The sequence below is a fragment of the Alexandromys fortis genome, unplaced genomic scaffold (assembly GCF_014885135.2).
Source record: "Alexandromys fortis isolate MF-2015 unplaced genomic scaffold, M_Fortis_MF-2015_v1.1 scaffold_2_1_26212458, whole genome shotgun sequence".
Classification (NCBI taxonomy): Eukaryota; Metazoa; Chordata; class Mammalia; order Rodentia; family Cricetidae; genus Alexandromys; species Alexandromys fortis.
The window spans coordinates 1,219,267-1,234,972 of record NW_026067930.1 but is presented as its reverse complement, the minus strand read 5'-3'; the positions used below and the strand labels follow the sequence as shown (position 1 = coordinate 1,234,972).

The window sequence follows — 15,706 nt, the reverse complement described above, 5'->3', positions numbered from 1 at the left end:
CAAGGGTAGGCCCTCCCTGCCACCCAGCCCGCCCTTCCGCCTGTGAGGAAGGAGGGCGATACCTCCTCAGACTTGAGCTGCAGCAACTTGGCCTCTTGCTTGAGCTTTTCCTTCTCACGCTCCAGCTCAGCAATGGCGTCCCTCAGACGCTCGGCATCATGATCACTCTGCTGTCGCTGGATCTCCAGCGTCTGCACCAATGTCACCTTCTCCTGTGTAGCTAGCTCAGTGCGGTGCAGCTTTTCACCGATCTCTTCAGCCTGCTTCCGGAAGCGCTGGGCATCCTCCTCTGCCCGGGCCTGAGCTCGGCTCATCTCAGCCATGCGCAGCTTGAGGCGCTCAGCCTCTGCACTCATTTCCAGCTGCCGCTGCCGCTCTGCCTCCAGAGTCCGCTGGAAACCCTGAGTCTCCTCTACCAACTGCTGCGCCATCTGCTCCTTGTCCTCCTGCAGCCGCCGGGCCTGCTCCTGCGCAAGCTCCTTCTGCTGCTGTAGCAGTTCGGCCTCAGCCTTCAGCCTCGTGGCTTCCTGCACTGCCTGCATCTTTTCCTTGAGCATCTTCTCTGCCAGGGCCCGCTGCTGTGCCAGGTCCTCCTCCGCTAGCTGCCGCAGCCGTGCTGCCTCCTGGGCAGCCACACTCAGCCGAGCGGCCTCCTCCGCCACCTGTTTCATCTTCTCAGCCTCCTCCTCCAGGAAGCGCTGGGTGTTGTCCTTGTCGCGCAGGATGAGTGCCCGGTTTTCAGCTTCAATGCGAGCCTTGAGCTTGCCCAGCTCCTCCATCTGCACGCGGACAGAGAAGAGCTCCTCCTCTACCTGGCTCCGCTGCCGGGCTGCCTCTGTTACCTCGGCCTTTAGCCGCTGCAGCTCCTCATCCAGGATGCTCTTCTGGTGGTCCGTTTCCTCTAGTTGCAGTCTTAGAGTCGTCAGCTCCTGCTCAACCTGGGCCTTCTGCCGCAGGGTCTGCTCCGCAAACTTCTTATGCTTCTCCATCTCTGCGTCAGCTGCTTGCTTCTGTTTCAATGCCGCCTGCTCTGCCTGAGCCCGACGTGCTGCCTCCTGCTCGGCTTCCTTGCGCAGCTTCTCTGCGGCTGCCTGTGCCTGAGCCCGTGCCTGTGCCTGCTCCTCGGCTGACTGTTTCAGCCGCTCTGCCTCTTCTACTTGTTTCCGTGACTGTGCGGCCTCCCGTTCTGCCTGCTCCCGGGCCTCCTCTGCCTCTTCAGCAGCTCGCCGGGCTGCCTCGGCCTCACTGCGCAGCCGTTCCAGCATGTTCTGCTCCTGCTGAAGTGTCTGCTGCAGCTCCTCTTCTCGCTGTTGCACCACAAAGGCATGCGCCTTCTCTTCTGCCTGCAGTCGTTTCTGGGCAGCCTCCTGGGCCAGCTGCAGTTGTCTTGCTGACTCCTGCTCTGCTCTTTCTCGCTGGCGCCTGGCTTCTTCCACCTTGGCCTTGAGCCGCTCGACTTCCTCCAGTGCAACCTTGCGCTGGCGTGCAGCTTCCTCCTCAGCTGCCAGACTCTTCTGCACACGTTCCTCAGCCTCCCGGCGCTTCTGCTCCTCCTCAGCTGCCAACTGCCGCTGCCTAGCTGCCTCCTGCTCCGCCTGCTCCTTGCTGCGCATTGTGTCCTCAGCATTGCTACGAATGCGCCCTAGCTCCAGCTCCAGCTCTGCCTTGCCAGCGGTAGCTTTCTCAAAGCTCACCTTCAGCGCCATGATCTCCTCCTCCACTTGTCGCCGCTGCCGCAGCGTGTCCTCCACCAACCCCTTTTGCCTCTCTAGCTCACTCTCTGATGCCTTGCGCAGCTGGGCCAAGCGCTCCTCTATGTCAGCCTTGTGCTGCGCAGCCTGCTCCTCCAGACGCCGCCGCTGGAAGGCCTCATCTTCAGCCAGGCGCCGCAGGCGCTCATTCTCAGCCTCCTTCTCTTTAAGGGCAATCTCTGCCTCGGTCTTGAGCCTGGTGGCCTCACTGATGGCAGCCAGCTTCTCAGTAAGCACTCGCTCTGCCTCAGCCCGCTGGCGAGTTGCATCCTCCTCGGCCAGCTGCCTCTGCCGCTTGGCCTCCTCAGCCAGGGCACGCAGACGAGCAGCCTCCTCGGCCAGCTCTCGAAACCTGTCCGCCTCGGCCTCTAGCCTCTGCTTAGACTTCTCGTTGGTCGAACGAGACTCTTCCTCGGCTCGTGCCTTGCTGGCCAGCAGCACCTCCATCTCCGCTCGCACCTTGGCCAACTCGGCCTCCAGTTCCTGGCGCTTCTGCGTGGCTGCGGTTGCTTCCCGCTGTAGCCGGGCCAGCTCCTCTTCTAGCAGCTGCCGCTGCTGTTCACCCTGCTCTGTCTCAGCCCGTAGGCGGATCAGCTCCTGCTCTGCAGCCAGGCGCTGCTGCGCAGTGCCCTCTGCCAGCTGTCGCTGCTTCTCCAGCTCCTGTTCCGCCAGCTCTCGCTGCCGCACTGCCTGTTCCTCTGCCTTGCCACGTCGCCGTGCTTCGCGCTCTGCCTCTTCTTTCTGCTTCTCTGCATCAGCCTGTGCCAGGCTCTTCTGCTGGGCCACCTCTTCCGCCTGTAGCCGCAGCCTCAGCGCTTCATTGGCTTTCAGCTGCCAGCGCTCCAGTTCCCGCTCAGCCTCCTCCCGGGCTCGTTCGGCCTCAGCTTGTTGCTGTGCCCGCCGCTCGGCCTCCTCCCGCAGCTGTGTCACGGTCACATGCTCCTCCTGCAGGGTGCGCTCCAGCTGTGCTGTCTTCTCTGCAAAGGATGCACGCTTGCTCTGCAGTTCTGCCTCTGCACTGCGCTGTGCCGTCTCCAGAGCCACCTGCACTTGGCGTGCCCTCTCTGCCTCAGCTTGGCGCAGTCGCCGTTCAGCCTCCTCAGCTTGCAGTCGCAGTTCCTCCAGGGCCTGCAGGGCCCGCTGCTTCTCTCGAGCCGCCTCGGCTTCAGCCTTCACACGCAGGGCCAGCTCTGCCTCTGCTTGCCTTTTGCGCTGGCTCTCATCTTGCACCTGCCTTCGCAAGCGCTCAGCTTCCTCCTGAGCCTGCCGTTTCTGTGCTTCGGCCTCCTCGGCTCGTGCGCGCAGAGCTTGTAGCTCACCCTCTGCCCCCCCACGTTGGCGCTCAGTTGTTTCCAGCTGCAGGCGCACTACACGGATCTCTTCCTCAATGCGCATCCGGCTGCGTTCTGCAGCCTCCACCTGTTGGGCCTTGGCCTGGATCTCTGCCTCTGAGCTCTGCCGAAGATGCTGCAGCTCCTCTTGGATGCTGCGCTTCTGCTGCTGTGCGTCCACCGCTGCCTCCTCACGTCGCGCCACCTCCTCCTTCATGCGCCGCTGCAGTTCTTGTGCTTCCAGCTCCGCCTGAGCCTTAGCCTTGGCATGTGCCTCAGCTAGCTGTCGCTGCTTCTCCAGCGCAGCCTCTACCTCAGCCAGTCGCTCTCGTTCCTCTGCCCGCTGTTGCTCAGCCAGCCTCTGCGGCAGCAGCAGAGAGAGGAAGAGCATGAGTGTAGGGAGGGTGCCAGGCGCTCACATTACATGGAAGGTACCACCACAGTTCACTTGGACAGCACAATTTGGGGGGAAGAGGGAGGACAGAGGTTCCAACCCAGCCAAGGAGACAGCGTGCACCCGCCCAGGGTACTTGGGCAGCGAGCATAGCGGCCCCACCATGCTCACCAGCCTGGGGAAGGAGGCCCAGGCGTCCTCCCCTCTTCCCGCAGACAGGCGACGGAGACAGATGGACAGGGAGAGAGAAAGAGAGCAAAGCAGGAGGCTTGCAGAGCCTGCAAGCCGTACCCACCATACCACAGTCCTGCCTGAATCCTAGCAGACCCTCTCAGGCCTGGTTCCCACAAAAGGACCCTCTCCCTTCACAGGGAGTGGGGCTGTTCCCAAAGCCCAGTGGGGCGGGGGCATGGTGAGGCAGCAAAGTAGGGACAGCCGTGCAGACCAGATCCAGCACAGAAGGGCTTTTAAGCCGGCAAACCAGGAGCAAAGAGTAGGTAGGGCTATAAGCAGGCCCACAAGGCCACCTGGGATGTAGGGAACTAGACAGATGGCACCATGCCTGGCCAAGTTACTCTGAGACGCCCCTCTCCAAACCCCACAACAGCATACACCAACTCTTCCTAGGGCAAGAGCCCCAGTGACATCAACACAGAATCCCCAGGAAGAGCATGTATGTGAGCCAGAAGGATGCATGTAAAACAAAAAGAAAGGGCGCACTAGCCACCAGGCAAGAGCCGAGCCGAGCCAGATTAAGTAGGGGCCATAAGGAAGGGAGACCTGGGGAGCCGTGCTGGGATGGGGTACTGGGCAGCACTGGGCATGGGGCTTGGAGTTAACTCTAACAAGTGGACTCAGACAGTTGTCTAGGGACTGCATTTGTAGTCAGAAAAAGGGACTTCCCCCACCCTGCCCACACGGCCTGAGGCATACATACCTCTTCCTCTTCCATGCGGCGCAGCGTCTCACTGATGAACTTGATGTACTGACTTGTGAGTGTGGTCAGCTCACTGTAGCGTGTACGCAAATCCACATACTGGGAGAGAGGAGAACACCCATCAATAACTGAGAGCCCCCTGAGCCCCTGGTAGCCCCCTGCTCAGCTGAGGCCTGGCCCACCTCCATCCTACCTCTTGGATGACACTCTCCGATCCAGACTGAACCTTGGGCTTCTTGGCTGGGGAGGCCACAGGCTCAAGCTGCGCCTTGTAGGTGACCAGCTGGAGTTCATAGTCCTATAGACACACAAGGCAGTCAGCTGCCAGCTCTACAGTCTGGTTGCCCAGGCTGTCTCACAAGCTTTCTCTGGCGCAGAACAGGCTTACGAGGGCCCCAGGTTTGAGTTTTGGAGCCGGCAGCGGGGAGGCCTCACCTTGATTGCGTTGATGTACTGCTTGGCGAACCTCTGGCACTCCTCCACCTTCTCGCCGTGCCGCTCAATCTCCTCCAGCAGGGCCTGAGGGAGGGAGGGGTTAGCGTCGAGCTACAGGCTGCGCCCTGCCACATGCCACCCTATCGGGGCCTACCTTCTCCTGGCGCAGTTGTTCTCGGGCAGCCTGGCTGTTGGGTATTGGCACGGCCTGGATCTGTTCTTGCCGCTTCTTGGCATCCTGCAGCCAGGAGCTCAGTGGGTCTGCGCTCTCACGGTAGTAGCGAAGTTGGCGACCCAGCTGTTCCAGCTCCCGCTGTCGCACATCAGTCTGGGCTAGTACAGCCTGCCAGCGCTCCAGCAGCTGAGTGACGCGCTCTCTCCAACGTTCCACTTCCACGTCCCGTTCGCCGTGCCGCTGCTGTAGCCGTTCACCCACTTCCTGTGCCCCCCGCAACTCATCTCTTAGGGTGTCGAATACAGGCTGCTGTGCTTCCGCCTGGGCCCGCAGTTTCTATTGGGTAAGGCAGGGCGGGTATCATTTATTTTAACACAGACTCCAATTGGCCCTGTCCCAGGGAAGCACAAGTTCCCAAATGTTACCTTCAGTGAGGCCTTGGTGGCTTCAAGCTCTTGGAGAGTGGCAGGCACAGCCTGGGCCTCCTTGAGCTGCTCCTCATGGGCTTTAAGCACCTCCTCGGCCCCCTGGGTACTGCGAATTACCAAGCTGATGGTCTTAAGTCTAGGTAGGAGAGAACAAGACTCAGTCAGGAAATAGACGAGCTCAAGCAACACACCCTAGACGAAGGAACTGGAGCCGCTAGGTACCTCCTGCTATGCCATACCCTACCTGGCCAGACAGAACAGTGGTCACATAAGCTAGGAGACCTGGAGGGAGGATGCTCCAGCTAGGAGCAGCAGATTCTACAGTCCTGGGGCAGGTGATAGCACCTGCAGCACAGTCCTCAACCTCCAGCTCAAGACTGGCTGAGCACACAGGAAGTAGAACAGAGCCGATCCTAACCTAACACTGTGGATGCAGGGCCTGGCGAGATGCCTCAGTGGTTAAGAGACTGACTGCTCTTCCAGAGGACCGGGGTTCAATTCTCAGCACGCATGTGACAGCTCACACCTCTCTTTAATTCCAGTTCCAGGGGATCTGAAACCCTCATATAGGCACACATGCAGGTAAAATGCCAATGCACATAAAATAAAAATAAATTATCTAAAAATAAAAGTAAAGGCTGGATGCACTATGTAATACAGGAAGCAATGCATGCCAAGGCTTCTGAAAGCCAGGCCCTACGGATGTGCCTACTGTGCCTCTGAATCAAAATATGCTGGAAAAAAAAAAAAAAGCACAGAAACTCTGCAGCTAGGCAGAGGGGCTGGGCTCCAGGAAGGCTCTCGTGCCACCAAGAGCTCAAGCAAGGAACGATCCTGAAAGGATGAGGTCAAGAGGCCTGGGAGCATCTTGCTGCCCTGCCCCTCTGATGTCTCAAGCATTGCTCCAGTCTTAATGATGCTCCTCTTAGGTCTCCTCCATGTTTCTGCACCAAGAAGCTCATCCATCGCTCAAACTCACAGATGCCCTCCATGTAGCAGATTGGTCCTTCCTCGTGAGCCACCAGCCTGGCTACACCTCATGGCATCTCTCCCTTCCTCCTCCCTCCTTCCTTCCCTCCTTCCTCTCTCCTTCCCTCTCCCTTCTACTCACAACGTGGAGCAACCTCTGCTCCAACCCATCCTCTCCCCTCACTCTTCACTGAGCTGGCTCCCACACCTTTATTCCACACCTCACATGCCATCATCAAGAAGATCTGTGGCTATGATCTTCAGACTGCATCAGGCTTTGAGCATTCCTTACCACCTCAAGCTTCTGTGTAGGTCCAAACCCACGCCCACCATCCCCTAGCCAGACTGTCCAACGGCCCTCGCTGCCGCTTCACACCCCCACCCTCATCTTTCCTCTGCTCAGAACGTGTCTGCAGTCACTGCCCTCACGGGAGGAGGCCGTCCGGACCCCAAAACCTGCACAGAGATACTCACTTCTCCAAGTAGATGGCAGATAAGCTTCGGACCTGTTCTAGCTTGCCCAGGGTCAATTCCAACTCCGAGCGCAGGGTGGGAGCAGCAGGTGACGGCTCTGGCAAGGCTAGAACTTTCTCAGCCTCAGCAGAGAGGCGGGCGACTCCCTTGCCCAGCCCCTCCACCTCAGCCTGGGCTTTCTGCAGAGAGACCAGATAGGAACACACTGACCAGCAGAGCCTAACAACCAGCTTCCCTTGAGGGTGAGAGAGGTTGTGGGGGGGGGGGGGAGAGTGAGATATAAATGGGGACTGCGCCTGCCTGTTGCTCAGCGATGCGCTGGGCACACTCCCGTGCAGGCTCTTTGTCCAGTGGTAGCCGCAGACGGTGTACGGTCCGGGTCTCACAGGCCTCCAGTTGCAGCCGAATGTCCTTGAGCTCCGAGATGCATCGCTGACAGCGAGACTCCTCTTGCTCGCCTGGGGAAGCAACCAGATTAGTCAGAAATGACCTGCCTACAGCCCGCCTCCCTGCCTCCCCACAAGGCCTTGCCCATCACATACCCTGCTCCAGGCTTTGTAGTAGCTGCTGGTAGTGGCGGCTGCAAGATCCATACTCGCGTTCTGCCACTAGCCGGTCCTCAGGCCCGAAGCCGCCAGCATCCTGGCTGTCTCGAAGGAAGGCCTGGTAGTGCGACTCCAGGCTGCGCAGAGCTTGGCGCTGCTCCTCCGGCTTCAGTGTACGAAACTAGAGGTGGCACACGTTGTTGGGAATGGTGCCGGGACAAATGGTGCCCACAAAACACTATCATCCATCCTCCCTGGTACCCATGGCCAGTGTGCAGTCCTACCGTGACGAGTGACCAGGACCGGATGAGCTGTATGTCCCGATTGAGGCTCTGCCATGCCAGAAGGCTCTTCATGTTCACGTGCAGCTGGTGCCACAGTGTGACCAGGGCCTGATGCTGGGCCTCCAGTCTAGGAGACAAGGACCATGTTCAGGAGCGTCCAGAACCCTCCTCATGGCAAACAACCTGCCTACAGCCATGAACTTTGAGGTTACCCACCTAGTGACAGCTTCTTGGGCCTCCTGGTTCGGTGGTGGAACAAGAAAGCACACTGAAGGCACAGCAGCCTCACTACTGGAACTGCTGAGTACCTTCCAGTGGGATGGCTGGGCAGGACCCACCAGCTGGCATTGGTCACCCTTGTGTACAGTCACCTAAGATAGTCAGAGTAGTAAAGAATGTAAGCAAAGTAAACTATGCCCTGGCCAACCCATCCCATCTGGCTTGAGCACAGCCTAGCCCAGCTCTCACCTCCACCTGCTTGTAGTCACACACAGCCAGCAGAGGCACGTGGCCCCGCACAGGGTAGGCAGGGTTACGTGGCTTCAACTGCACAATGGCCTTGGCCCGCTTGGCCAAGCCTGAGAGGTGCCCCTTGTACTCATTCAGCTGCTCCTTCTCGTCCTGTAAGGAGGGGAGGCTCAGGGTTAATCCATCTCACTTCAGATGCAGAGATGCCCGGCCCAGGAAGCAGCAGACACCCCCAGTACCCTGTCTGGGGAGACTTTTGATGCTAGGAATGAGAGCACTTAAAGGCAGTTAAGAGGGTACAGGCTTCCACAGGTTGATTCCACTGACCTCCTTCCTTCCAACCAAGACTAGGTACCCCACCCCTACCCTACCCTACCCAAGGCCACTCCTGCATCCTCTAAAGAAGGAAGCCGGTCTACTTACAAACCAGTCCCTGCAATGACCTCAGCCCTGCTCTCTCCCCTTCTAACTGTAAAAGAAGGTCATCCTCCTCCCGCATCTAACCTGAAGAGAGCGGAGGAAGAAGAAACCTCATCAAGTTCTCCCATCCTCTCAGGTAAGTACTGTAAGTAGTCCAGTCTCTGCAGATCATAGAACCAGCTTCCTCCTCTCCCCTCTGCCTCTAGGACTCCCTGTCCTGAGTACTGAGACTACTGGAGATACCCCCAACCATGCCCTAGTGTATATGGGCACCACGCCAGCTGCCCAGCTGCCCCCCACAGCACTGTAGCTATGCCTGCTCGGGTCATCGATGCCTATCCACCACAGGGCTGCTGACAGCTCCACTCAGGTAGAGGGGGGTGATTCATGCCAGCCCACCAGCCTGGCACCCATCTTTCTGTTTGCTGCACAGCCGCAACCCCTGTGTGTCTCCTTGGCCTTGCTGGCCTTCCACCCCATCCACAGGTACCCACAGAGCCCACATTCCATCCAGTCTGTCCCTCTGTTTCTTGTTCACATCCACCTCACCTGGGCATCCTGCAGCAGGTCCTCCAGCCTGGTGACGGTGATGGAGCGGTCACAGGTGTACTTCCTGCGCAATGTGTCCTGTAGTTTCTGCAACTGTTCCTCGGCCTCTCGTACATCTGAGAAGAACTGGGGCAGCAGGAAGGGTCACACAAGGCTGACAAGCCCAAACCCCAGGCAAGCAAAGGCCAAGAAGCCAGGGACGAGGGATGAGGTGCTGGAAACCCCCAAGGTGGACTGGCAGTCAGGGCTACACATATGTCAGGGGCTATGGGGACTCTTCCAGGGCACTGCAGCTGAGCCACAGGAGACAGAGGCGCTCTGGTCCTCACCTGGAAGTAGGCTGTGTTCTCTTTCAAGTGTGCTTCAATGCAGCAACACAGCTGTAGCATCCAGCTCCACTGGGTCTGCAAGGCAGCCTGGAAGGACTGTAGACGACACGGTCCTTAGACCCCACCCCGACGCCATCAGTCCCATCACCCCCACCGAAGCTTATAAGCCCTGCAGCCGTGCCCCCACCTCCACTGTGGGCCGGGCAGGATGGTCCTCCCGCAGCAGCCGGTCCCCGGTATTCTGGATCTCCTTGATTTTCTTTTCCTTCATTTCCAGTTCACGCATCAGGGCCTGACAAAAAAAGGGAAAGGGTCTCAGGGACAATTTCAGGAAGGCTGTAAATGTAAAGTGTTCCACGCCCATCTCCACAGAGCCCTGAAGCTGAACCATGGGAGACAATAGGGATGTGAGTGGGAAGGGAGAGGGTGGACACAGCGGTACTGTGAAGAAAAAGCCGCCTCACCGAGTAACTCTCCTTCTTAGCAGCCATGTTGGTGTTGCGGTCACTCCAGTCAAAGCCCACTTCCTCCTCTTCCTTCTCATTCAGCCACATCAGCTCCTTGGTAGCTGCAGCCACAAACCCGTGCAGGCTCTCCAGGGACCGGAGGCGGGCCTTGGAGGAGTTCTTGAAGTAGGAAGGAATGAGTCAGCTGACTGCTGCTGCCCACCCCTCCCAGCCACCTGCAGTCCCCCCACTCACCAGCAGCTTTGCATACTGCAGGTCCAGGCGACCCAGGCAGTCTCGGTAGGCACCCCGGGTGGCAGGGGAGAGCTGGCTCTGCAAAAGAGAGGAGCGGAAGGTCTGCAGTGGCCCAGGCCTGGCCCACAACCATCGCCTACCCCAAGTGTCCTGCTTACCTCATCATTCCGTGCCCGCTCGATCTTGGCCCGGAATTCCTCAATAGACTGATGCATGCCTCGGTGGCTGCCCAGCTGGGCCTCTACACTAGGCAAGTCCACGCCCCACTCAGCACTGTCTATTCGACGCTGGTTCTCCTCTACCCACGCCAGCAGGTCTTGTAGGTAGCGCAGTGTAGAGTCCTCTAGGTCTGGGCGCCTCTGGGTACTCTGCAGGGTCACTTGGGTCACAGGGGCAGACACTCCTGCCTTCAGCCGGAGGTTGTACTCAGTGCGGATGGCTACCAGGCGCTCGTGCAGACGATACACCCTGAGAAGGCACGGGAGTTGGCAAGAGGGTCAGGTGGGTCTCAGGCCACCTAACCCACCCTTCCTAGGTACGGCACGGCACGTACCTCCGATACATCTGTTCGCCCTGTGGGTGCCGCCCATCTTTAAGGGTCTGCACATCGTTGAAGAGCAGCCGGATCATGCCATCAGCCTTGTCCAGGTCTCGCTCCACCTCTCCCGCCCGCTGAGCCGCCTTGCCTGAGGCCAGCAGCCGAATGTCCTGCAAGATGGTCCTGTGTGACTTGGTCTGGCTGACTCTCCTACTCACTGCCTAAGGTTCTCAACCAAGGCTGCCCCTTCACCCACTTCTCCAGCCGAAGATCAAGGTCCTGTCTGGCTCGCAGCCAGATCCTCATTCTTTCCTCTCCCTCCTGGCAATCCCCTGTATCTTCCTATTATGGTTCTAGACAAATCTCTATCAGCTCTTCTCTGGGGAATCAGGATCCGCCCAAAAGATTCCCCGCTAGACCCAAGGGCAGAGACCGGCACAGCTCTGTCCACGGAGTTCCCCTGCCTCACCTCTATCATCTACTACACAACAGCTCCCACCCAGGCCCACACAGCCTGGGCCCTCTGGGTCCCATGGCACTTATCCAGCAATGAGGCTGGGGTCTCCCCACTTACTATTTCCTGAAAGGGGAGAGGATGAAGGAAAGAGGGCTATACTGGAATGAGTCAAGGAGGCTGAGAGTCCTGCCTAGTGGCCAGAAGCCAGTTCTGCTCTCAAAAGGAGGTCAGAGTTGGCAGCAAACCAGAAGGGCCTGGTTTTCCCGCCCTAGTGCCACACCCTGCGCCTGTAGCCCAGCAGGCCACAGCCCTGGCTGCAGAGTAAGCAACTCAGGGCTCCTCCCACCTCCCTCAGGCCTGGAGGGGTGCCCACTCTACCCTTACCCTGCCTCCCCGCCCCCTCGCCCCACCTCTCCTCTCCTCTTCCCCCCCCCCCTCACCGACTGCAGCAGGGAGTCGGCCTGGTTCAGCTGCTCCTCACACAACCCAGCCTCCATCTGCAGTTTGCTCACGATGCGCTGAAGACACTCCAGCCTATGAACCAGACAACCCCAGAGGCCCACAGTGAGTCACTGGGCCCACCACACTCCGGGGGCCAGAGAGTGGCTCCCCTCTGCTCTGGCCTCACTGCCTGCCTGGGGTGTACTGCCCTACTGGCCCTGAGTAAGGGAGTTTGGTTGGGTTTCCCAGCCTAAGGGGGGGGGATTTCCTCCTCAGGCAGTGACTCACCCTGGGGTGGCTCCCCTGCCACCGCAGGGCCCCACCCGTGCCTGCTGCCTCCCACACTGCCCGCCGCACTCCACATGGCCCACCTCTCAAACTCGCTCCGGAGTTGCTTCTCCCGCTCCAGAATGGCCACATGCAGCTTGCCCCATTCCTTTTCCACGTCTAGCGGGTGGTAGCCTGGAGGAATCTTGAGCTGGCCTGCTTGTACTGCCCCCTGTGAACAGGGACAAACTTAGGCCTGAACGGACATAAGGCTTCCTGGATGCTCATCTCTACCCCCGGCTAGGCTAGCCTACAAGCCAGGAGACACCCCGCTCACTTCCCTCAGGCATGCCTCACTTTACCTCCAAGGACTGATAGATGCCTTTGGACCGGTTCTTGTCTGCCTCCTTGGCAGGAAGCTCCGTCTCCTTGAACTTCAGAAACTGGCACCACAGAATCTGTGGAAACGAGGGGGTGTCAGCAGCTACACCGAGACAACCAAAGGACACCAGCCCAAGTAGGCAGGCCCACCTCGATCTCTTCAAAGCTGGAGGGGAACTTGCGTTCCTCAAAGGCAGCAGTATGGTGTCGGATCCACTGCAGAAGCAGCAACACAAGCTCCCGGTACTCCTGCCAGCGAAGCTGCAGCTCCTGAAGGCAAGGGAGTGGACAAGTGGGCATCAGGGTCTTGGGTTCTGGGCTGAGGACCACCTTTCACCCATTGTGGGCTACACTCACATTGGCCCTCACTCCATCCTGTGCGCCGGGCACGCGGGGCATGGCGTCATACAGGGATGAAACATAGGTGATGATAGACTTCTCATCAGGCTGAGGGACATCCACATCTGCAGGGGAAGGCTGGCTCAGTGGGGCCCAAGCCACAAGGGTGAAGATGGGGAAAGCCAGTGAGTGGTTCATACCTTCTGGGTCCAGGAGCCTTGTAACTCCCAGGTCCCGCTCTGCCACGGAGAAGGCCTGGTCTAGGTTCTCCAGGTTGGTCTGACGATACACTTTATTCATATCAATGAGCATGGGCCTGCGGACAAGTGGGAAGGGGTGGGGACAAGGCTACATAGACACATTCCTTCAGACATCCTAGCAAACAGAGCCCCACTCCATACCCTCTTAAAGCCACACCACCTGCTTCACTAACAGCTCTAATCTACAATGGGGAAGATGATTCTTCTTTGGGGTTGGTGGGTTGTTGGTGCTTTGAGGCAGGTCTCACTGTGTAACCCTGGCTGACTGGTCTGTAACTCCTACATAGAGCAGATTCACAGAACCACCTGTCTCTATGTCTGCCACCAGAGCGCTGGCATTAAAGGCATGCACCACCACACCCAACAACGGGGCCCAAGAAGCCTCTGCTGGGCACCAGTACAGAAACAGTACACTAGCTAGATATCATCAACTTGGGTTCCTACAGTCTCCCTGCCCAGCAAGTTCAGAGAGTCCATGTGGACATGACCAGACCGGAAGAACAGAGGTGTTTGGGAAAGGCCCTGGTGGAGACAGCAGGGCCCTGCTCCAGGCACCTCCCAAAGGAAGTTGCAGGAATTCAATACACCCTGCAGCACCAGCTTCCAACAGTGGAAGATAACTCCTCCGGCTGCCTCTCTGCCCTGACTTGTTTGGAAGTCACCAGCTTGAAGTGCTCCCAAACCTCCAGTTCCCTGGGAGCACATACTTGTGCCGGTGGATGATAGCGTTGAAGAGACGGCCATCACGCCAACTGGTGGTGAAGTTGTCACAACGCAGGCCTTGGTAGCCCTCTACCATCCGCTGTGACCACAGCAGCAGCTTTTCCTTCGCGGTCATGTCCTCCGACTGCCCGCTCACCTGAATGTCTGAGATCTGCCACACACAGCAGACAAGAGGCAGGAGTTCAGTCCTGGCCATCTGGCCCGCCTCACCACCCACACCACCAGATGCTTTGACTGCCCGCATGGAAGCAGAGCAGCTCAGCATGCAACTGCAATACCCCGCGCTCCCAGGCTACCTGGGGCACATTGGGGTTCCTGGGATTAAAGCCTACCACATTTATCTCAAGACCAGGCCACTCCAACAGGCAGCTTCCACAGAAGACAATGGAGTAATGTCTACTGTCAAATGATTTGCGCTTTGGGGCTCCCCTTAGCTGGGGGAGGCTGGAGTATACCCTGAACCCCCAGAGGCTAGCAGGCAACACAGATGAAGGGTAATGGACACAAGAAGGGCAACCCTCAAAGTTGGTCCAGCTGTTGAGGGTGAAGGGGCAGGTCAAGGCACCTCTCTAGTTGCAGGCCCAGGTGGAGGGAGAAGTGTCTGGAAACTAGATATGATGTGTGGGGCTGGCATCCTGACCCTAAGTCCAATGGCGGGTCAGGGTCTAGCGGCCTGCCTGTTGTCAGTATGCATGCCAGCCTGTCCCTAGCTGTCTGTTTGCTGCCCAACCCATGTGACTCAGCTGCCATGCCAGCCTAGCTTTTAGGACCGAGATCTTAGATTTGTGGCTTCCTGTGAGGCCAGCACAGGCAATAGATGAGTCACTCAGGGTATCCCTGCAGCTCCAGAAACTTCTCTAAGCAGCCAGCAGAAAATGCATTCCTCTACAAGGAGGTTCTACCAGCCCTATCTAGCCAGGGCCCGAGGGCACAGAATAGGCAGATCTTGGCGAGAGAGGATTACACCCTGGAGCCACAGAGCTAGCAAGCATATGTTCAGACTGGCAGGAAGGCTCAAAGGCACCACCTCCTGGGCCACACCTTAGCCAGAAATAGGGCCAGCCAACTAGCCATATTCCTAGGGGAAGGTGGATGGTAGGCAGATAGCCACTTACCTGGAAGTGCAGGATGATGGTCCAGATCAGGCCCAGGGTCAGCTTGGGGTTGCCGTCAGCAATGTCATCATTTCTGATGTTCACTAACTTCACCTGAGAACAAATGGTTCAGTCACAACCCACAGCAGAGCAAGGTGGCTGGGTTTGGGGTTTATGATCTAGAGCCTGGGGCCAGGTAGAAAGAAGGCTTACTTACCTGGCGATGTCGGAGATAGTCCAGGGCAATCTGAACATTCTGCAGCTTGTGGAAGCGCATCCTCCCCTTCTCTCGGGGCTGAGAGGAGGCAAGACACAGTTACAGTCCACAGGGCAACAGTCACGTCAAGGCCCCCCACCCTTCAGCCACCCCCAAAGCAGCAGCAGCCCCTCCATCATCCCAGGTTCACCCTCCTCAGCTGGACGACCATCAGTCCAGGGGCAGGCTCGGAAAGCCAGCAACCCCAGCTGTGGGAAGGAAGGAAGGGAGTGGGGAGGAGACAATAGCCAGGAAGCCACAGGCAGAGGGCAGTGGCATTGAAGGGGGGGTCCTCAGTGGTGCCCACTGCAGCTTCTGGTGAGTCTCTGGCCCAGCCCCGGGCAGGCAGCAGGGAGGGCAGCAGGCAGCTTGACACACAGCCATCAGCCCGCCCAGGAGCCAGATGTGGGCCAGGCTGGAGTGGCCGCCATCCCCAGGTGAGTTGGGTGGGCTCCACGGTCTTGGGAAGCCCAGGTGCCGCCATGCCAGCAGGCACAACCACTCACCAGGCGCAAACTCCTGATTACGTCCCGCTCCCTCGGCTGCCCAGCCAGAGCAGGGCAAAGGGTAAAGGGCAGAGGTCAAGATTCAGAGTCCAAGCAGCAGAGAAACCAAAGCAGAGCAGAGCATGAGGTTACTGTGTTAGAGCTCAAAGGCAGAGAACAGCGGGGGGCCATGGCCATTCACTGGCCTGGCCTTTGGTTGTAATGCCAACACCCTGGCCAGGGGAAGCCGTTGGGGCTGGAGAAGGTGAGAGACC

At 58.6% G+C, this 15,706-nt stretch overlaps 1 protein-coding gene across 13 annotated transcripts in view; it reads right to left on the bottom strand.

Moving 5' to 3' along the window:
* Plec (plectin) overlaps positions 1–15,706 on the bottom strand; it is a 61,580-nt gene that overhangs the window by 7,575 nt on the left and 38,299 nt on the right. For all 13 annotated transcript variants that reach the window (XM_050145263.1, XM_050145269.1, XM_050145267.1 and 10 more), the window contains 28 exons: positions 14,908–14,985; positions 14,712–14,804; positions 13,581–13,747; positions 12,814–12,929; positions 12,632–12,738; positions 12,425–12,544; positions 12,256–12,351; positions 11,998–12,125; positions 11,626–11,719; positions 10,744–10,898; positions 10,349–10,658; positions 10,191–10,268; positions 9,954–10,115; positions 9,677–9,781; positions 9,490–9,585; positions 9,161–9,286; positions 8,192–8,344; positions 7,940–8,094; positions 7,724–7,850; positions 7,437–7,620; positions 7,195–7,352; positions 6,895–7,073; positions 5,449–5,587; positions 5,003–5,359; positions 4,849–4,932; positions 4,607–4,711; positions 4,414–4,512; positions 63–3,443 (listed from right to left, as the gene is read on the bottom strand). In XM_050145263.1, coding sequence (XP_050001220.1) covers positions 63–3,443; positions 4,414–4,512; positions 4,607–4,711; positions 4,849–4,932; positions 5,003–5,359; positions 5,449–5,587; positions 6,895–7,073; positions 7,195–7,352; positions 7,437–7,620; positions 7,724–7,850; positions 7,940–8,094; positions 8,192–8,344; positions 9,161–9,286; positions 9,490–9,585; positions 9,677–9,781; positions 9,954–10,115; positions 10,191–10,268; positions 10,349–10,658; positions 10,744–10,898; positions 11,626–11,719; positions 11,998–12,125; positions 12,256–12,351; positions 12,425–12,544; positions 12,632–12,738; positions 12,814–12,929; positions 13,581–13,747; positions 14,712–14,804; positions 14,908–14,985 — 7,152 coding nt within the window. The remainder of the gene's footprint in view (positions 1–62; positions 3,444–4,413; positions 4,513–4,606; positions 4,712–4,848; positions 4,933–5,002; positions 5,360–5,448; positions 5,588–6,894; positions 7,074–7,194; positions 7,353–7,436; positions 7,621–7,723; positions 7,851–7,939; positions 8,095–8,191; positions 8,345–9,160; positions 9,287–9,489; positions 9,586–9,676; positions 9,782–9,953; positions 10,116–10,190; positions 10,269–10,348; positions 10,659–10,743; positions 10,899–11,625; positions 11,720–11,997; positions 12,126–12,255; positions 12,352–12,424; positions 12,545–12,631; positions 12,739–12,813; positions 12,930–13,580; positions 13,748–14,711; positions 14,805–14,907; positions 14,986–15,706) is intronic.